The sequence below is a fragment of the Nerophis ophidion genome, linkage group LG16 (assembly GCF_033978795.1).
Source record: "Nerophis ophidion isolate RoL-2023_Sa linkage group LG16, RoL_Noph_v1.0, whole genome shotgun sequence".
Taxonomy (NCBI): domain Eukaryota; kingdom Metazoa; phylum Chordata; class Actinopteri; order Syngnathiformes; family Syngnathidae; genus Nerophis; species Nerophis ophidion.
Genome location: NC_084626.1, coordinates 29,006,348 through 29,027,858, shown reverse-complemented (window position 1 = coordinate 29,027,858; position 21,511 = coordinate 29,006,348). Strand labels below are relative to the sequence as shown.

The window sequence follows — 21,511 nt, the reverse complement described above, 5'->3', positions numbered from 1 at the left end:
GTGTGTATAGCAAAAGTTTTAGATCTACGAGTTCAATTAATGAAAAATTGGAGCAAAAACTACAGTGTTAGGTTTATATTTTTGTGCAGTGTATGATCTCCCCAGGTTTATGAAGGATTTACCCAATCTAGGCAAAGTTTGTGTAGACTCATCGCAGGTTTCTGCCCTTCATTTGTTTAGGAAATTAATAAATTCAGCATTTCTTTCAGAAGAAAATGTAAAAAAAAAAAAAAATTATTTCACGGTATCACCCACTGCTCCTGACCGCACAACACTGTCTCAGGACAGGAAGATCTTAAAAAGGTACCACTAATTGCAATTTCAGTATTTACAATGAGTCATGCTAGCTAAATTTACAATTCGGATTATATATGAAGGACAAAGTGTGTGATGTTATACAACAGGGGAACTCTGCAAGTTTTCCCGGACAGTACTTGTGTCTTCCACAAGCAAAAACGTTGTGTATGCCGCCCTCTGCTGGAGAGAGGACTCCACAACATTAATAAAAAAAAGATACTCTTTATTATGTAAGTGGTGTCCATTTGATAGGATCAATCAACTAAAACATTTTGACTACCATACAGCAGATTTTAAATAAGTGCAAAAGTGACCATATTTCATAATTCTGACTCAGATTCAATCAAGCACATGAATTCATTCACACGCAAAAACAAAACGTCAGAAAAGACTGTCTGACGGTTGAAACACAAACATAAAATGTTCCGATGTCTCAAAAAAATATATAAAGTGTTTTTTGGAGAAAGAGTCCTGTGTGACTCCCTCATTCCAGGAAGCTGTCCAGCGTCAGGCAGGTCGTCGCCTTGGGAGGGGGCCTGCTCACCTTTTTCTTTTTAGCTTTCATCAGTGGGCGGATCTCTGCCAATGGGGACTGCGTAGGAAGGCCAGGTCAAGGAACAAATTGCCAACAAAAATTGTGTTTTTCCTGAGTGAGATTGCATAACATCAGTTCAGTCAACTCATGAGTGAAGTAAGGAGGCAACGGTTATGGATTTTCACTGTACAATTATGGTCTGAGTAAAAATGGCTTCACAATTATCAAGCATTGATTAAAAGAGGGACAAGCAGTACAAAAATGGACAGATGGTTGGTTAAAGGGGCAGTTTGCAACATTTGCACAGATGCCTAGAGGGCGCCAACTTTTCAATGTATTTTTGGCAGTATATCCCACCCTCTCACAGCTTCTCCTACGTAATTACGTAACAACGTGCATGTGCATTAGCTTTCGGTGTCATTAGCCAATAACAGCCATTTAGATCGCTAGCGTTAGTTGTCATTGAAGGTATACTTTATCATAACAACATGACTGCAACTTGTTCGTTGCTTCTCTTGAGCTACTTTTGAATGTGTGCACGCGCTACCTGCGTGTATGTGTTGACGAGACCAGGTGAGTGACAGCCGTTAAGACCAATCGTTTGATTCGGGCTGGTAAAAAAGGTTTTATAACATACACTTTGTAACGGTGAAAAATATAATAGTAACATAAGGTGGTTTATTTCTAGTTGCAAACCGCACCTTTTATTTCACAACAAAAAATGTAGAAAATCACAGACATTCCCTAGAGATTTTGATTGTATTTCTTTCTTTCGGAAATAACCATAATCAAATATTAATAATACTTTGTTTATATTTATGATTGTGTCCTAATAAACAAAATTAAGTGTATTATTAAAATAAGACTAATACAGTCAAGCCGCCAAAATCAACCAAAAGGGAAAGTTCTTAAGTGAGGCTTGTACACTAATATACTTAGTCACCTATTATATATATATATATATATATATATATATATATATTTTTTTTTTTTTTTACCTTCTCTTTTTTTATATAAAAAATTTCCCAATGGCACCCCCTACATGACTTTTCAGTATGGTGGAAAAATTCTAGACATCTAAAACATATATTAAAAGCTCTCAGGAAGAAAAAAAAAAATAATTAAAATATAAACAAAGTTTAGTTAGTTAGTTAAAAAATAAAAGAATACTAATTTAATTCATTTAAAAAATTTAAACAACCATACAAAATACTGTTACATGTGTAACTTAATATTATTCTTTTTGTACATTTTAACAGGTTATGTTGTTAAACAATCGTCTTGTTGTTTTTATTCTATTCTCACATGGGGAAAAAACAACAGTAAAAATAAAAAATAAATAGCAAAAAAAAAGGGATTATGTTATTAAAAAAAGCTACAATGTTCCAACTAATAATGAATAATAATATATTTAGTCACCTATAATTCATAGCTGACATCTGTTTTTAGCATCTTTTGGTAAATATTTTTTTTTTTTTAATATTCAGTATGCGGCCCAAGATGGAAAAAAGATTAGACACCCCTGAACGAAAGTATCAAAAGTATCTATTTAGATTTTAGACACCCCTGAACGAAAGTATCAAAAGTATCTATTTTGATTTGACGATCAACAAGTAGAGCATAAAGATCTGGTATCGATCCAAATGCAGGTTGTGCTGAAAAAAATGTACCGGCATAATGTCCAAGTAGGAGGACGGAAAACACGTATTTTTGTTCAAATAAACGTGACGTTTTAATCGCAGTTGTTAGCAAAAAATCTTGAATCCCGAAAATGAACATCAAACTGGGTTAAAGTAAAGAACCCACTCCTACTGTTCAAAAAAGTTAACGACTGCCATTGCAAGTAACAGAAGGATACAGGCTGGAAGAATTTGGTCCGTCCTCCTAATCCATCGTAACCACTTTTCACCTAAAATGAAGAGTAACTTTGGTTATTTAAATGACAAACATGTTTCCAAAAGATCTCGAAGAGGACTTGTTCACATACAGCTCCAAGCTTCCTCTGAGGGTCCAACATGCTCCTAAAAGTCTTCTTCCTGAAGAGGAGGGAGTTCCTCAAAAAAGGATCTTCCTCTCGGGCCTGAGTGACAAAATGCTCCAGTTATACTCTCAGATTTGGAAATAGACATTCTATGAAATGATCCATGAAATGTACCTTGCTTAACGACGACGTTTTCTCTTTGTGTTTTGACACGGATGACCTGGTAATTGAAGCAATTATAAATGCTAACAAATGTACTTTTTCTGGTAGTCAATATGACGTAATATAGAAATATGGTAATGACACCCGACAGTAGTTAGTCTACAGCTTGTATATCTCAGGGATGTGATCTGGGAATTACAACAAAAAAAAACCTAACAGCAGTATTGGGATTGTTTCTCGCCATGTCACAATTCCAAAGTTTGCGGCTTCACTCTTTCATGGATCTTTTAAAAAAAAAAAAGCATATTTAAAGGCCTACTGAAATGATATTTTCTTATTTAAACGGGGATAGCAGGTCCATTCTATGTGTCATACTCGATCATTTCGCGATATTGCCATATTTTTGCTGAAAGGATTTAGTAGAGAACATCGACGATAAAGTTCGCAACTTTTGGTCGCTAATAAAAAAGCCTTGCCTTTAACGGAAGTAGCAGATGACGTCACCGGTGTGAGGGTTCCTCACGTCCTCACATTGTTTATAATGGGAGCCTCCAACAAAAAGAGCTATTCGGACCGAGAAAAGGACAATTTCCCCATTAATTTGAGCGAGGATGAAAGATTCATGGCTGAGGATATTGATAGCAAAGGACTAGAAAAAAATAAAATAAAAAATAAAGTTTAAAATAAAAAGGCGATTGCATTGTGATTGATTCAGATGTTTTTAGACACATTTACTAGGATAATTCTGGGAAATCCCTTATCTTTCTATTGTGTAGCTAGTGTTTTAGTAAGATTATATAGTACCTGATAGTCGGAGGGGTGTGTCCACGGTTGTCTTGACACCAGTCTCTGAGGGAATTAGTCATGGCAGCAGCAACACAACAGAAGTTCCGCTGATCTCCGGCAAGAGGCAACTTTTTACCACAATTTTCTCACCGAAACCTGCCGTTTGACAAGTGGTCGGGATCCATGTTCGCTTGACCGCTCTGATCCATAGTAAAGCTTCACCTCCAGGAATTTTAAACAAGGAAACACTGTGTTTGTGTGGCTAAAGGCTAAAGCTTACGACCTCCATCTTTCTACTTTGACTTCTCCATTATTAATTGAACAAATCGCAAAAGATTCAGCAACACAGATGTCCAGAATACTGTGTAACTGCGCGATGAAAAGAGACGACTTTTAGCCGCTAGTGGTGCTGCGCTAATATGTCCCCTCCAACTCGAGACGTCACGCGCACGTGTCATCATACGCGTCATCATTCCGCGACGTTTTCAACAAGAAACTCCGCGGGAAATTTAAAATTGTAATTTAGTAAACTAAACCAGGGCTTCACGGTGGAAGAGGGGTTAGTGCGTCTGCCTCACAATACAAAGTTTCTGCAGTCCTGGGTTCAAATCCAGGCTCGGGATCTTTCTGTGTGGAGTTTGCATGTTCTCCCCGTGAATGCGTGGGTTCCCTCCGGGTACTCCGGCTTCCTCCCACTTCCAAAGACATGCACCTGGGGATAGGTTGATTGGCAACACTAAAATTGGCCCTAGTGTGTGAATGTGAGTGTGAATGTTGTCTGTCTAACTGTGTTGGCCCTGTGATGAGGTGGCGACTTGTCCAGGGTGTACCCTGCCTTCCGCCCGATTGTAGCTGAGATAGGCGCCAGCGCCCCCCGCAACCCCGAAAGGGAATAAGCGGTAGAAAATGGATGGATGGATAAACTAAACCGGCCGTATTGGCATGTGTTGCAATGTTAGTATTTCATCATTGATGTATAAACTATCAGACTGCGTGGTCGGTAGTAGTGGCTTTCAGTAGGCCTTTAAAGTATTTTCTATGCTGTAGACAAATTAATTATAATGAATAAATTCCTACATGGTGGAAATGCAATTACCCCGGTCAGGCCAAGGACCAATTAACATTGAAACTTGAGGGAATACTGTTATGACAGCTTTCTATAACATGACAACGAACCCAAACAAACCTCCATGATAAGTTCCTTTATGGAACTTATCCTGGAGTTTGTGAATTCACCAAATTTTGTTTAGATTAGATTGTTTTAATTTTTTATATTTCATTAAAAAACAAGTGCTATTTCGACGCAAAAAATTAATGTTTAAAAAAGCGGATTTCCGCTGCCATTTCACACGCCTGCCTTTACACTGCTTTCAAAGCTGTACAGTGACTACTCTAAGTTTACACCAAAATTTCATTCGTATTGTCCCTAGAAGTTACAGGGGTCGAGGTGCACTGACTCTTGTGAGAGACAAAAACTACATACGATTGATGGTCTGAGTGCATCTTCTTGGATGGGGCCTTCATTGGTCTCTTGGTCACATCATTTGGGGTATTTAGGTCAAAAGTCATGTTCAGGTCAACGTCCTCACCATCCACAGGCTGGTGGAGGTGTGGTTTCAGCTCTATAGGAGCCGGGCTGAGAGGGTAGCGGGGAAAAGTCAGGTTAGCACAAATGTGGGATTTTAGTCCAACTGCGAGGGGCGTTTACCTCTCAAAGACCAGCCGACTGAGTGCCTCGTTGGTCCGTGTTGGCGTAGTCAGAGACTTCTGCAGGAACTCCACCTTCTTCTTCAGACTCTATGGTAAGATACAGTGTGTAATGTATGCATGCAGCTATACCAAGATGGATTCCTCTCTATGATTCTCTTGCAGTGCCTTACAGAGATCTCTTTGTCAGCACCCTCCAGATCCTTTTGCAGAGACTCCTTGTCCTCTTTTGCTTGATTCGCTGCCATTGAGGCTTTTTGTAACTAAAGAAAAACACCACTTTATAGAGACACAAGCATATTAAATATGATCACTGACTTCCAAAGTTAATGCCACCTTGTTGTTGGAATTGAACACTTCCCTCCTCAGCCTCTCGCACGCGTCGTTAGAAGATTTTAGGCGTTCCTTTAAGTTGTCATACTCTCTGGAAAGAAGAGGTGTGGATGACGACAGAAATGTCATTCATGGAGACTCACAGTTCTTGTGGAAGGAGCTCAGTAAGGACATTTACTTACTTTTTGAGAGAGATACAGTAGATGGAGAGCTGCTCCACAGCAGCCTGACTAACCCCCATGTCTGTAATCATGGACTCCACTTCTGATCTTTGACCTTGTAATAAAACATTCAGGCTGGTGGCCGGCGAGCAGTGTGGGCACACAAAGTTGGTAGAAGAACAAAAAGCAGATTTAGTATACAGTTAAGTTAAAGTACCAATGATCGTCCACACACACTGCTGAGTCATAGCAAAGATTATAAAAATGGGACCCATTACCTCCCTGCTTGGCACTCAGCATTCAGGGTTGGAATTGGGGGTCAAATCACCAAAAATGATTCCCACTGCTCCCTTCACCTCCCAGGGGTTGATCAAGGGTTTGGGTCAAATGCAGAGAATCATTTCGCCACACCTAGTGTGTGTGTGACAATCATTGGTACTTTAACTTGAACTTAACTAGGTGTGGTGAAATGATTCTCTGCATTTGACCCATAAACCTTGATCACCCCCTGAAAGGTGAGGGGAGTAGTGAGCAGCAGCGGTTGCCGCACCCGGGAATAATTTTTGGTTATCTAACCCCCAATTCCAACCCTTGATGCTGAGTATCAAGTGGGGAGGTAATGAGTCCCATTTTTATAGTCTTTGGTATGACTCGGCCGGGGTTTGAACTCACAACCTACTGATCTCAGAGCGGACACTCTAACCACTAGGCCACCTTTCTTAATGCCTCACTTTTTATGAATCAGTGTTTTTTACACGGTTCCTTTGATCATACAGCCAAACGTTGCGTGTTATGAACTAATCCGTTTACCTGTTCACTATTCTGCCAAATCAAGTGCCCAAACAAAGAATCCCATATGTTTCTGACTCAGTCTATATACGAGTATGACTTTGTATGACGGTATGCGGCATTTTCAGTAATGCGGACGCTGTATCGATCCTTTGTGGTGAAGAAGGAGCTGAGCCGGAAGGCAAAGCTTTCAATTTACCTGTCGCTCTACATTCCCATCCTCACACCTACGGTCATGAGATTTGGGTTATGACCGAAAGTACAAGATCACGGTTACAAGCGGCTGAAATGTGCTTCCTCCACCGGGTGGTGGGGCTCTTTCTTAGAGATAGGGTGAGAAGTTCTGTCATCCGGGAGGAACTCAAAGTAAAGCCGCAGCTCCTCCACATCGAGAGAAGCCAGATGAGGTGGTTCGGGCATCTGGTCAGGATGCCACCTGAACACCTCCCTTGGGAGGAGTTTCGGGCACGTCCAACCGGTAGGAGGCCACGGGGAAAACCCAAGACACGTTGGAAGACTATCTCTCCCGACTGGCTGGCCTGTGAATGCCGTGGGATCCCCCGGGAGGAACTGGACGATGTGGCTGGGGAGAGAGAAGTCTGGGCTTCCCTGCTTAGGCTGCTGCCCCCGCGACCCGACCCCGTATAAGTAGAAGAAGATGGATGGATGGAACATGCAGTGAGGTCAGTATAATTGGTTTTAATGCACTCACCTCTCATATGTTTTCAGTTTGGTCCTCAGTCTGCGAGCCTCCTCCTTAACAGCCTGGGTGTCATGATGTTGAGTCTCCAGGTAGGTCATTTGTTTCTGTAAAGTCAAGTAATACAAAATCACCATTAAACATGCAATAATAAAGAAATGTGTTTCAACGTTAAGAAATACAGACTGCGTACTCTGAGAGCAGAACACAACTTCTCCTTATCTACAACATCTTTCTTCATACTGTCCAAATCTCTCCCCTGCTTGTCCACAGTGTCCTTAAGAGCCTCCACATTTTTTTGTTCGTCCCGCCAGTCCTTTTCTACATAAAATAAGACGGTAAATCTCAGCCTTGGCGTTTTCTTAGCGGTAATCATCTCACAAAACAAATATCAATGTTACCTTTAGAACTTAGAAGGACCCTTAGCCTGCCAAGTTCATTCTAAAAAAAAAAAAAAGGGGGAGAAGGGAGACAAATGTCAAACAATGTCTTAAGTCACAGAGGGAATATTTAAAATGTTTAAATAATACGAGTACCTGCAAGTATTCAGGATCTGTTGAACACTCTTCCTCTGCAGGAATGTTAAAGAAGAGCCTGCTAATAACATGCCTGCTGCTGACCTGTGCAATACATTTGATATTAGTTAATATTAGTTAATTGAGCTGGTTGAACATGTGCTACAACAGGGGTGTCCAAACTTTTTCCAGCGAGGGCCGCGAAACTAGAATGCTGCAGGGTGCACTTTAATACATTTTGTACATTAAAGATCCTAGAGCCAAAACATCAAAAGTAATTCAATATATGCTAAACTATCCGAACACAACATCCATATCTTAGCTTTGTGTTACCAGTAGCTAAACATAATATACCCTGAATTCAGCATTTTCAAGTGTAAAAATGGATAAATGACCATTTAGGCCACTCAGTGGCCTAGTGCAGTGGTTCTCAAATGGGGGTACGCGTACCCCTGGGGGTACTTGAAGGTATGCCAAGGGGTACGTGAGATTTTTTTTTAAACTATTCTAAAATAGCAACAATTAAAAAATCCTTTATACATATATTTATTGAATAATACTTCAACAAAATATGAATGTAAGTTCATAAAGTGTGAAAAAAAAATACAACAATGCAATATTAATCAGAAACTGATGACATAGTGCTGTATTTTACTTCTTTATCTCTTTTTTTCAACCAAAAATGCTTATCTCTGATTAGGGGGTACTTGAATTAAAAAAAATGTTCGCAGGGGGTACATCACTGAAAAAAGGCTGAGAACCACTGATTTATATTACCATAGGAACTAATTAGATGACCATAGTAACTAGTATATCATGCAAAAGCGCAGATTCCAACCATTGAAATACTTTCTATAGTTTAAGACTTACGGTCATTTGAAAACCTCACTCCACATCATAATGGCTCTTTCCATCTTAAAGATCTAAAAAAAAATTATTTGGGAATGTCTGACGGGCCAGATTGAAAAGCCTAATGGGCCACATGCGCCCCCCGGCCCTTAATTTACCCAAGTATGTTCTAATTGTCAGCATGCTAACGTTAGCATTTAAGTTAGTTTTGCACGTTTCAGCATCCACACGCAATTTTTCCTGAAATCGATTCCATGGGGCGGGCAGAAAGGTGGCAGAGTGGTTAGTGCATCTGCCTCACAATACGATGGTCCTGAGTAGTCCGGAGTTCAATCTCGGGTTTGGGATCTTTCAGTGTGGAGTTTGCATGTTCTCCCCGTGACTGCGTGGGTTCCCTCCGGGTACTCCGGCTTCCTCCCACCTCCAAAGACATGCACCTGGGGATAGGTTGATTGGCAACACTAAATGGTCCCTAGTGTGTGAATGTTGTCTGTCTATCTGTGTAGGCCCTGCGATGAGGTGGCGACTTGTCCAGGGTGTACACCGCCTTCCGCCCGATTGTAGCTGTAGCCAACAATCACTTTATATTCCCTACTGCTCGCTAGTGTTACCATATCTGAGTTACTGTGCACAAATATGGGGAAACATCTACAAATGTGCACTACATTCGTTAACTGTGTTACAAAAAAGATCAATTAAAATAATACATAATATTGGATATAGAGAACATACAAACCATTTATTTGACTCAAAAATATTACAGCTCGATGATTTGATAAAATTGCAAACAGCTAAATTGATGTACAAAGCAAATTATAACATGCTACCAAAGACTGTACAACAATTCTTCTCAACTAAAGAGGAGCAATATAACCTTTGAGGAAAATCTAATTTAAAACATTTGTATGCACGTACAACACTTAAAACCTTTAGCATGTCAGTATGTGGAATTAAATTATGGAATGGATTGAGTAGAGAAATTAAACATTGTACTGATATGATCCAATTTAAAGGCCTACTGAAACCCACTACTACCCCCCACGCAGTCTGATAGTTTATATATCAATGATGAAATATTAACATTGCAACTCATGCCAATACGGCCTTTTTAGTTTACTAAATTACAATTTTAAATTTACCGCGGAGTTTCTGTTGAAAACTTCGCGGAATGATGACGCGTGTTTGTGACGTTATTGGTTGGAGCGGAGATATTAGCCCAGCACCACTTACGGCTAAAAGTCGTCTCTTCTCATCGCACAATTACACAGTATTTTGGACATCTGTGTTGCTGAATCTTTTTCAATTTGCTCAATTAATAATGGAGACTATAAATAAGAATGCTGTTGGTGGAAAGCGGTGGATTGCAGCTGTCTTTAGCACCGAAACACAGCCGGTGTTTCTTTGTTGTGAAGCTTTAACACAGAGCAGTCAAGCGAACATGTTTCTCTACGTCAACCAGCAAGTTTTTGGATGGGAAAATTGTGATATTAAATCGACTCTTACCGGAGACTTGAGTGGATTACGCGACCTCATCCTGCAGCTCAAAAAGGCAGCTGTGATCTTGGCTCCTCGGCTTCTCTCAGACACTGGCGTTCACCGCAACCATCTGACTTTCAGGTATGACTTTATAATCTCACTAAAATAATATTAACACAATAAGCAGATAAGGGATTTTCCAGAATTATCCTAGTAAATGTGTCTAATTACATCTGAAACTCTCCCACTGCCGCTGCCTGGAGCCGTTGCCTCTTCTTTTTTTTAGTGCATCACTCTAACTTTCCTCATCCACGAATATTTCATCCTCGCTCAAATTAATGGGGAAATCGTCGCTTTCTCGGTCCGAATCGCTCTTACTGCTGGTGGCTCACATTATAAACAATGTGAGGATGTGAGGAGCCCTCACACCGGTGACATCACGCGCACATCGTCTGCGACTTCCGGTACAGGCAAGGCTTTTTTATTAGCGACCAAAAGTTGCAAACTTTATTGTCGATGTTCTCTACTAAATCCTTTTAGCAAAAATATCGCAATATCACGAAATGATTAAGCATGACACATAGAATGGACCGGCTATCCCTGTTTGAATAAGAAAATCTCATTTCAGTATGCCTTTAATTACATGTTACAGAACTGTTGTATTAGTCATTCACGGATGTCATTTTGCTGTAAGGAGAGTCAGTAGATGAATGTATATATTTGCGGGCGCTCTGACGTGGGAAAGGGGTAGGATTAAATAAGCTTGGCTTCTTCCTACTCCTTTTCGGACATGATGTGATGTAAGGTGATGCTGTTGTAAGCACAATACCAATGGCGCCAACCGCATATTGCAAATTTAATATCAAATCAAATGTTTATTGGATTCATCACTATGCAGCAGGGGTAGGGAACCTATGGCTCTAGAGCCAGATGTGGCTCTTTTGATGACTGCATCTGGCTCTCTGATAAATGTGAGTTGACGTTGCTTAACACGATGAGTAATGAATAATTCCACTTGTAATCACAATGTTAAAAATAATGTTCAAAATATAAAACATTCTCATGCATTTTTAATCCATCCATCCGTTTTTCTACCGCACCTGTTCAAGAAGTTGCGTTAATGGTAAGAAGTTATTTATTTATTATTGGTTAGTGTGGAGCTTGCCCTCTTGGGGATGAGAGCCTGTTTCAGGGTTACAATATTGTTTTATTTTTCAATAAGTTTCCAGCAGCAATAGTATTTCCAGCCCCAACCCTGTCTCTCCTCCTGGCTGCTGCTTAAAACAGAGCGACAGGTGATTAGATAACAAGGCCCATATGGGCCATCTACGCACCTGTCGCTGCAGACCCGCAGGTCACGCCCCCTCCACAGTCAGCTTCAGAATAACAATGTTATTACAAATAATAAGAGACCTATTATACTCTAGAAATGTTGGTTTTACTTAAAAATGCATGTGTTTAGTTGTGTTCAGTATAAAAAAAAATATTATATGGCTCTTACGCAAATCTATTTTAAAATATTTGGCTTTTTGGCTCTCTCAGCCAAAAAGGCTCCCGACCCCTGCTATACAGTGTACATCCACGACAGAACTACTGACTAAACTACTACCAAGTGTGGATTCAGGCCGGGTGGCCTATTTCAAGTTCCAGGTAACCCTACATTATTATATTCTATAAATAGTAAACCAAGTTGTGGTAGTAGTTTAGTCAGTAGTTCTGTCGTGGATGTACACTGTATAGTGATGAATCCAATAAACATTTGATTGGATTTGACATTAAATTGTCTTCAGTAATGCGGACGTTGTACCGATCCGTTGTGGTGAAGAAGGAGCTGAGCCGGAAGGCAAGGCTCTCAATTTACCGGTCGATCTACGTTCCCATCCTCACCTATGGTCATGAGCTTTGGGTCATGACCGAAAGGATAAGATCACGGGTACAAGCGGCTGAAATGAGTTTCCTCCGCCGTGTGGCGGGGCTCTCCCTTAGAGATAGGGTGAGAAGCTTTGTCATCCGGGAGGAGCTCAAAGTAAAGCCGCTGCTCCTCCACATCGAGAGGAGCAGGATGAGGTGGTTCGGGCATCTGGTCAGGATGCCACCCGAACGCCTCCCTAGGGAGGTGTTTAGGGCACGTCCAACCGGTAGGAGGCCACGGGGAAGACCCAGGACACGTTGGGAAGAATATGTCGCTCGGCTGGCCTGGGAACGCCTCGGGATCCCCCGGGAAGAGCTAGACGAAGTGGCTGGGGAAAGGGAAGTCTGGGTTTCCCTGCTTAGGCTGTTGCCCCCGCGACCCGACCTCGGATAAGCGGAAGAAGATGGATGGATGGATGGACATTAAATTGCGCGCCACTGGTATTGTGCTTACAACAATATGAAACTGTGTGATGTATTGTGTTGTAAATGTGCTCATGTTCAAAATAAACTATGAAAAGAAAGAACGAAAGATAGCCACCAGCGCCCCCCGCGGCCCTAAAGGGAAAGAGCGGTAGGAGATGGATGGATGCAGTTAGGACACCTTTGTGCTGAAAGAAGTGTGCTGTTCTGGATGCATCCTTACCTGCTTCCTACACTGCGGACATGACTTTATAGGCGCTGCTTGGAACCACTGAAGTAGGCTAACAGACGAATGAATAATGTAACAATGAAAAAGGAGACATTAATACAAATTTAAAAAAAAATCAATTTGAGGACCTTACCAGTCGTGATGAAAAATGTGGCCGCAGTGGATGGCAGCGACATCTTTGAAGGGATCGAAGAAATCGGCGCAAATTGTACAAACTGCTCGAATAGGCATTTTAATTCCCAAAGAAGCGTCGTGTTGTATTCGGCAGTAAGACAACGCAGATGGCTGCCATGCGTGGGTAAATGTGAAACTTACCAGTTAGCTCACACTATGTTTAGCTCCGAGCTGGGCTAATCACCTACAGAGAATGTTATCAACTGCAACACGCCCGTGTCAACATTATCCGTTCTGTGCAATTCGGGGTGTTTTAAAGCTGACTCCTTCAGACAAATGGCAGTAAGTTAATCACAAAGACGACGCATCAGGACTACTCCATGTTTCCCCGCTGCACCTTCAAACACAAGCCCCGCCCACGCAAATACAAACCCCGCCCCAATTTAGTGGGTTCCGTGGTTGCTCGTAAAATAATGCTGGCCCGGCACTGCAAAACATTTTCATTTAACGAAACAAATTAGAATCTCCAAAAAAATACAAAATAAAAAAATACTTTAATGTCTGCAGAGCCTGAATGAAGACGTAGAACTTCAGCGAAGGTGGACACAATGATTGGCTGATTTAGCTGTCAATCTGTAATGTTGGACATTCCGTTTCCGGATTACGAAATCGTAAATAGTTTTGTCTTTTGTATTTGTTTTTTCTTAAACTATAAAGTGTTTATTTATTTATTTATTTTTTCTGAAATTGTGAGTTGTTACGTCTTTTGTGGTCTGTAGTTTTAATTTGTTTTATGCATTGTTAGTTATGCACTTCCAGGCCACCGCTAAACAGACAGTTATATCAGAATCAGCTTTATAGACCAGTGGTTCTCAACCTTTTTTCAGTGATGTACCCCCTGTGAACATTTTTTTTAAATTCAAGTACCCCTCAATTAGAGCAAAGCATTTTTGGTTGAAAAAAAGAGATAAAGAAGTAAAATACAGCACTATGTCATCAGTTTTTGACTCCAAACATCCCAGAATAAAATAATCCGGTTACTTTTAGACCTCCACCCCAGATCACACCTCAATCCAACCCACTTCTCCAAAGTGGTCTGGCTCAGGGTGGAGGACAGAGTAAAACAACTTGCACTGAGCCTAGTCTATAAAATCCGCTACACCTCCTTGATCCCGAAGTACATGTCAAACTACTTCCTTAACGTAAATGACCGCCATAACCACAACACCAGGGGGAGCTCCACAAACCACGTTAAACCCAGATTTCGATCTAACAAAGGTCTTAACTCATTCTCTTTCTATTCCACATCAATGTGGAATGCACTCCCAACAGGTATAAAAGTAAGTGCATCTCTATATTCCTTCAAAGCCGCTCTAAAACAACACCTCCAGGCAACTTCAACACTTTACTAATACCCTCCTCCATTCACATCCCATCTCCCCGGATTATAAACAACTCAAATGTACTTCTAATGTATATACTTGTTCTTATGCTATCTGAACTCATTATGTTCTCTGCTGGCTGTACATATCTTATTAAATAAGACCTACACTGTTTCAATGTCCACATTTCTCTGTTGATGCAATTGTTGATGACTGAAGTTCTGATATCAACCAAAGCTCCCCACCCACCCCCCGGATTGTAAATAATGTAAATAATTCAATGTACATACTATGATGATTAACTTGTGTGATGACTGTATTATGTTGATAGTATATATTTGTACCATGAATTGATTAACGTGGACCCCGACTTAAACAAGTTGAAAAACTTATTCGGGTGTTACCATTTAGTGGTCAATTGTACGGAATATGTACTGTACTGTGCAATCTACTAATAAAAGTATCAATCAATCAATAACAGTGAAAAATATTGCTCATTTGTAGTGGTCTTTCTTGAACTATTTGGAATAAAATATATAAAAATAACTAAAAACTTGTTGAAAAATAAATAAGTGATTCAATTATAAATAAAGATTTCTACACATACAAGTAATCATCAACTTAAAGTGCCCTCTTTGGGATTGTGAGATCCATCTGGATTCATGAACTTAATTCTAAACATTTCTTCACAAAAAAATAAATCTTTAACATCAATATTTCTGGAACATGTCCGCAAAAAATCTAGCTGTCAAAACTGAATATTGCATTGTTGCATTTCTTTTCACAGTTTATGAAATTACATTCATAATTTGTTGAAGTATCATTCCATAAATATATCTATAAAGAATTTTTTAATTGTTGCTATTTTTCTAATATTTAAAAAAAAAATCTCACGTACCCCTTGACATACCTTCAAGTACCCCCAGAGGTACGCGTACACCCATTTGAGAACCACTGTCATAATCAACAAAACACTACAACCGCTGTGTAATGGCTCTCGCGTGATTCAACAATAGGACTTCATATCCCACAATTCCTATTTCCGCTTCCGGGCAGAGGATAGTGGCATGTTATCGAAACAGAAGAAACAGACGACGAAGTAAGGCCAGCAAGTTATCTGCCGTGGCTATTTGAATATAGCTGAAGGAATTAAAGGTATTTTTCTTTTAAACTTTAACAAACTGTTATCTATGTAAGTGCTTGCTTAATGTCAAAACCGCAACACACTAAAACTTGGCCAACTCATTCAACCTAAAGGTCGATGTCAAGTGGTCGCAACTGTCTTTGTGTGTGGCCAAATGGTAGTACATGTCAAGTAAAGCATAAGATGCCGTCAAAATATTATGTTTTTCTTTACATTTTAGTAATAAACAAGTCTCATTTGGGCAAAGGTTGGTCACCGACTACAACATTGGGTGTGTACTTTAAACGTGCCTCCACGGAAAGGATAATGTTCATTTTGATTGACATTGTTAAATAACTAGTTATCTAATGGGAAAACTACTAAATACTACGGCCCCTGAAGGCACCAAACCAGCGGTCGGGAACCTTTTTGTCAGAGAGAGCCATACAAGCCAAATATTTTCAAATTATTTCCGTAAGAGCCATATAATATTTTTTTAAGCCTGAATACAACTAAATGCGTGCATTTTTAAGTAAGACTAACATTTTTAGAGCATAATTAGTCTCTTATTCTTTTTAATAACATTGTTATTCTGAAGCTAACCAACAATAAATAAAAATACTTCTTACTATTAATGCGACTTCTTGAACAGGTGCGGTAGAAACCGGATGGATGGATTAAAATGCATGAGGATGTTTTATATTTTGAACGTTATTTTTGACACTGTGATTACCAGCGGAAGTATATATTACTTACCGTGTTAAAAAATGTCAGCTAAGATTTATTTGAGAGCCAGGGGCAGTCATCAAAAGAGCCACATTTGGCTCTAGAGCCATAGGTTGCCTACCCCTGCACCAAACTATACTGTACAGCAGGGGTCACCAACCTTTTTGAAACCAAGAGCTACTTCTTGGGTGCTGATTAATGCGAAGGGCTACCAGTTTGATACATTCTTAAATAAATTGCCAGAAATAGCCAATTTACTCAATTTACCTTTAATAAATAAATCTATATACTGTATATATTTAAAAAAATGGGTATTTCTGTCTGTCATTCTGTCGTACATTGTTTTTCCTTTTACGGAAGGTTTTTTGTAGAGAATAAATGATGAAAAAAAACACTTAATTGAATGGTTTAAAAAAAGGGAGAAAACAGGAAAAAAATGAAAATTAAATTTGGAAACATAATTTATCTTCAATTTCGATTCTTTAAAATTCAAAATTCATCCGATGAGGTGGTGACTTGTCCAGGGTGTACCCCGCCTTCCGCCCGATTGTAGCTAAGATAGGTGACAGCGCCCCTCGCAACCCCAAAAGGGAATAAGCGGTAGAAAATGGATGGATGGATGGAAAATTCAACCGAAAAAAAGAAGAGAAAATCTAGCTAAATCGAATCTTTTTGGAAAAAAAAAAAAAAGAATTTATGGAACATCATTAGTAATTTTTCCCACTTAAGATTATTTTAGAATTTTTATGACATGTTTTAAATAGGTTAAAATCCAATCTGCATTTTGTTAGAATATATAACAAATTGGACCAAGCTATATTTCTAACAAAGACAAATCATTATTTGTTCTAGGTTTTCCCAAACAAAAATTTTAAAATAAATCCAAAAGACTTGGAAATAAGATTTAAATTTGATTCTAAAGATTTTCTATATTTGCCAGAATATTTTTTATTTATTTTAATCATAGTAAGTTTGAAGAAACATTTAAAATCATCATCATCATTTATTTTTATTCCTTTCATGAAAATGCATATTTACAAGCCACGTACAATTGACACTTTCATTGTTTTTTTGTTTCTTATACATTTCTATGATCAGAAAGGAGCAGATGGAAGAATAATATTCTTATATTAATCTGCCCATATATACATATAGTGTATATATGTACATATATTCTTTGTCGAAAAAACACAAGCTAAAATGAAGAATTAAATTGAAATGTATTTATTATTCTTTACAATAAAAAAAATACATTTACCTGAACATTGATTTAAATTGTCAGGAAAGAAAAGGAAGGAATTTAAAAGGTAAAAATGTATATGTGTTTAAAAATCCCAAAATTATTTTTAAGGTTGTATTTTTTCTCTAAAATTTTCTTTCCGAAAGTTATAAGAAGCAAAGTAAAACAATAAATGAATTTATTTAAACAAGTGAAGACCAAGTCTTTAATCTCTTGGATTTTCAAATTCTCTTTGAGTTTTGTCTCTCTTAAAATTAAAAATGTCGAGCAAAGCGAGACCAGCCTGCTAGTAAAAAAAAAAAAAAAAATAGATGCAGCTCACTGGTAAGTGCTGCTATTCTAGCTATTTTTACAACAGGCCAGCGGGCTACTCATCTTTTCCTTACGGGCTACCTGGTGCCCACGGTGACCCCTGCTGTACAGCATTCTATGATGCACACAAATGTCATGAGCGAGATGTCTGAAATAATGTTTTTTTGTTTTATTCCAAGTACAACATCAGGAAAAAAAAAAGTACCACCATAACTACTGATGTTCAAATACAGTAGCGTAGTAGGTGTAAGTATTCATTTAAAACAAGGCAGCGATTTTATACGACAAGTATATTTAATATTTTTGGACACTGTAACATTACACACTTTTTGAACAGTAACACTGTTTTTGAATAAAGAGAAATAAAACACTGTACTTTGGCGTACCACTAGATCAGGGGTCAGCAACCCGCGGCTCCTGAGCCGCATGCGGCTCCATAGCGCCGCCATAGTGGCTCTCTGGAGCTTTTTAAAAAATATATGAAAAATGGAAATGATAAGGGGGGAAAAAACATATTTTTTCTCTTAATTTGGTTTCTGTAGGAGGACTAACATGACACGATCCCCCCTAATTGCTATAAAGCACACTGTTTATATTAAACATGCTTCACTGATTCCAGTATTTGGCGAGCGCCGTTTTGTCCTACTAATTTTGGCGGTCCTTGAACTCACCCTAGTTTGTTTACATGCATAACTTTCTCCGACTTTCTAAGACGTGATTTATGCCACTTCTTTTTCTGTCTCATTTTGTCCACCAAACTTATAACCTTGTGCATGAATGCACCAAGGTGAGTTTTGTTGATGTTATTGACTTATGTGGAGTGTGCTAATCAGACATATTTAGTCACTGCATAACTGTAAGCTAATCAATGCTAACATGCTATTTAGGCTAGCTATATGTACATATTGCATCACTATGCCTCATTTGTAGCTATATTTGAGCTCATTTAGTTTGCTTTAAGTCCTCAGCATTAAATTTATATCTCATGACACACTATCTGAATGTAATATGGCTTTTATTTTTTTGCGGCTCCAGACAGATTAGTTTTTTGTATTTTTGGTTCAATATGGCTTTTTCAAAATTTTGGGTTGTCGACCCCTGCACTAGATGGACCCTAGTATTTCAGTTTGAGAGCCACTGGTGTAGAAGAAACTTGGCTGACTTTTGATGGGACGGAATGAAAAGGTTTTTAGCCGTTACGTCTCCTCAAAAGTCCGCCAACTTTCTTTTGGCCATTTTTCTTATCTTTATTGCGTTTAAAGACATACATCCCTCGAGTCTGTCTTCCCTCTGGAAGCCTTGCAAGTGTCTATTTTGTTACAGGATCTTGCAACATTTCTCTAATATGGTTTTTTGCGACATTTTTAGCGTTTTTTTTTTGGTTTTGGTTTGGAACTTGCAGCGATAATGCAATTTCAGAATTGTCTGTTCTCCTTTTCTGTGGTTTGTGTGTTCTTAGTGTTGGTATAAATATTTAATACACAGTAATTCTTAGTTTTTCTAAGTCTAAACTATTGGCAGGGGAAAAGCCAAAAGTGGTTATAATATTGTATATTCATTTCTAGTTTTTAAGGTGTCAATTAGTTTTCACAGTGCACTATTTGCTGAATTAAGATTTTAGGTACATGTAGGTTAGTTTATTATGTTGCACAATTTTAAAATAGCCACCCCATCCCCAAAGTGCTGTACAAATTAAAAACAGAAAGGTAAAAAAAAAATACAATATAAATCATAAGTTAAAAAAAAAAAATAATAATAATATATATATATATATATATATATATATATATCACAGCTAAACAAACCAATCAATAAAATGTTTAAAAGAATATATTCAATAGAAAAAAAAAGTATTTAACTCATAAAAATTAACATATAAATGTCCCAAATTAATGTCAGTAATACAGATAATATACACGTCAATTTCATTATTTTCTACACATTTTTTGTTACTTGGTTTTTCATACCTTGCCTTTCGCTCCAAGTCAGTTAGGATAGGCTCTAGCTCATTTCAGATATTTTCCCTCAATTGTATGATCTAAATTTTGTAACAGATGAAAACAAATGGTGGGTTTCATCTGGCCAAAAGTGGATGTATATATTTTTATACATTTAAAAAGCTGAAGATGACTTTTCTCCAAGGTATGCATCCATCCTATCCGTAATAGTGATGGATGGAGAGAACCAAAGGCCTTCTGTGCCATGGGAGAATGGCACCCGAACACCTGTGGACCGTCTTCGCATCGAGAGGGCCGACAGTCCCACACCGGGTCTGGTTGAGGGAACCGAACCAGGTGAGGCTAGCCTAGCATTTGGTGGCAGATTTTCTTGCATTTTAAGGTTGATGCGTACTGAAAATTAACGAGTAATTTATGGGTGTAAAATATATTTAAAAAAAATGCCATCATAAAGAATATTGCTTTGTAATGTTGACAAATATTTCTTTGAAATTTGACTGAGGTGAGATTTCCAGACATATTTTCCAAACAAAGCCTGAAACTTATCGGATTAAATGTGACTGAATGACAGCTGTGGATGCAATACCAATTTAGGGATCAGAGATTACAGGGAAGTAGTTTTTCCCACTTTTGTATCCTAAATCAATATTCTCCACTGAAATGAATATAAATCATTACCATATATTCCGGACTAAAGGCACCCTTAAAATCTTTTTTTTTCGCTCAAAACTCGACAGTGCGTCTTATAACCCTGTGCGCCTAATGTACGGAATAAATCTGGTTTTGCTTACCGACTTCGAAGCAATTTTATTTGGTACATGGTGTAATGATAAGTGTGACCAGTACATGGCAGTCAAACATAAGAGATACGTTTAGACTTCAATATGATGGCAAAATGACTCAAATAAACAGCACCAACATTTTATATGTTCCATTGGAAATATTTAACATTACACACCGCGCTCAAAAATCCATCAAAATGTTTTAGTACAACTTTGGTAAGCTCTGAAGCCACACCGTTTGATGGATTCTCGGCGCATTAAACATACAAGTATTATTATGGTGCGTGTATAAGGTAAGGCATATTATCTGGCGTTTTGTTTAGCAAAATCATGCAAAGTAACTTTTTTTACCTTCTGGTACCTGCTGATCTGTCTTTGGGATCTGATAAATCCTAAAAAATTGTGTGCTTACGCCTTTTTAGTCCATGGTGACACCGGAGTCGATAAGTTTCTTCTTTTTCTCTATCTTCTTGTTATGGTAAATGGAAAATGGGTTGTACTTGTATAGCGCTTTTCTACCTTCAAGGTACTCAAAGCGTTTTGACAGTATTTCAACATTCACCCATTCACACACACATTCACACACTGATGGAGGGAGCTGCCATGCAAGGCGCTAACCAGCACCCATCAGGAGCAAGGGTGAAGTGTCTTGCTCAGGACACAACGGACGTGACGAGGTTGGTACTAGGTGGGGATTGAACCAGGGACCCTCGGGTTGTGCATGGCCATTCTCCCAACTGCGCCGCTGTTGCCATTTCGAATATAAAGTAATGTAAAGTTCTTACTTATATCAGTCAGTAAAATCGCAATTAAAGTGCTAAAACATACTGGTGTAGTGAGTTTACATTATTCACCCAAGGAACTTTAGTTATTAGAGAGTTGCGGTCGGACGTTTTTTCACGGGACACATTTCCGGTGTGGTGGTTTCAGATGAGGAGATGCTGCTCTGTTATTGATTCAAGTAAAGTTTGAATGTCATTAAAACAGTTGGTTCCATCTTTTTACACTTCTTCCACTCCT

At 38.7% G+C, this 21,511-nt stretch overlaps 2 protein-coding genes across 2 annotated transcripts in view; one reads left to right on the top strand and one right to left on the bottom strand.

The window, feature by feature from the left end:
- Positions 1-499: 499 nt before the first annotated feature.
- Positions 500-13,399, bottom strand: traip (TRAF-interacting protein). Its single transcript, XM_061874825.1, has 15 exons — positions 12,988-13,399; positions 12,849-12,906; positions 7,988-8,071; positions 7,853-7,892; positions 7,645-7,772; positions 7,464-7,558; positions 5,984-6,097; positions 5,805-5,892; positions 5,642-5,731; positions 5,470-5,558; positions 5,245-5,397; positions 2,988-3,033; positions 2,820-2,912; positions 2,691-2,741; positions 500-889 (listed from the first exon to the last, which is right to left on the bottom strand). Exons 1-15 carry the CDS (start codon positions 13,083-13,085, stop codon positions 782-784), a joined length of 1,335 nt encoding a protein of 444 aa, XP_061730809.1. The 5' UTR covers positions 13,086-13,399; the 3' UTR covers positions 500-781.
- A 1,964-nt stretch (positions 13,400-15,363) lies between these two features.
- Positions 15,364-21,511, top strand: part of mon1a (MON1 secretory trafficking family member A) — an 18,218-nt gene continuing 12,070 nt past the window's right edge. Inside the window, exons 1-2 of the mRNA XM_061874810.1 lie at positions 15,364-15,505; positions 19,894-20,045. Coding sequence (XP_061730794.1) covers positions 19,922-20,045 — 124 coding nt within the window. The 5' untranslated portion in view covers positions 15,364-15,505; positions 19,894-19,921. The remainder of the gene's footprint in view (positions 15,506-19,893; positions 20,046-21,511) is intronic.

Coding starts and splice junctions, on each gene's coding strand:
- traip (XM_061874825.1), bottom strand. CDS start 13,085: ATGCCTATTCGAGCAGTTTGTACAATTTGCGCCGATTTCTTCGATCCC. Junction 8,072..12,848: donor GTCCGCAGTGTAGGAAGCAG/GTAAGGATGCAT, acceptor TGTATTGCACAG/GTCAGCAGCAGGCATGTTAT. Junction 5,398..5,469: donor AGTCGGCTGGTCTTTGAGAG/GTAAACGCCCCT, acceptor CTACCCTCTCAG/CCCGGCTCCTATAGAGCTGA.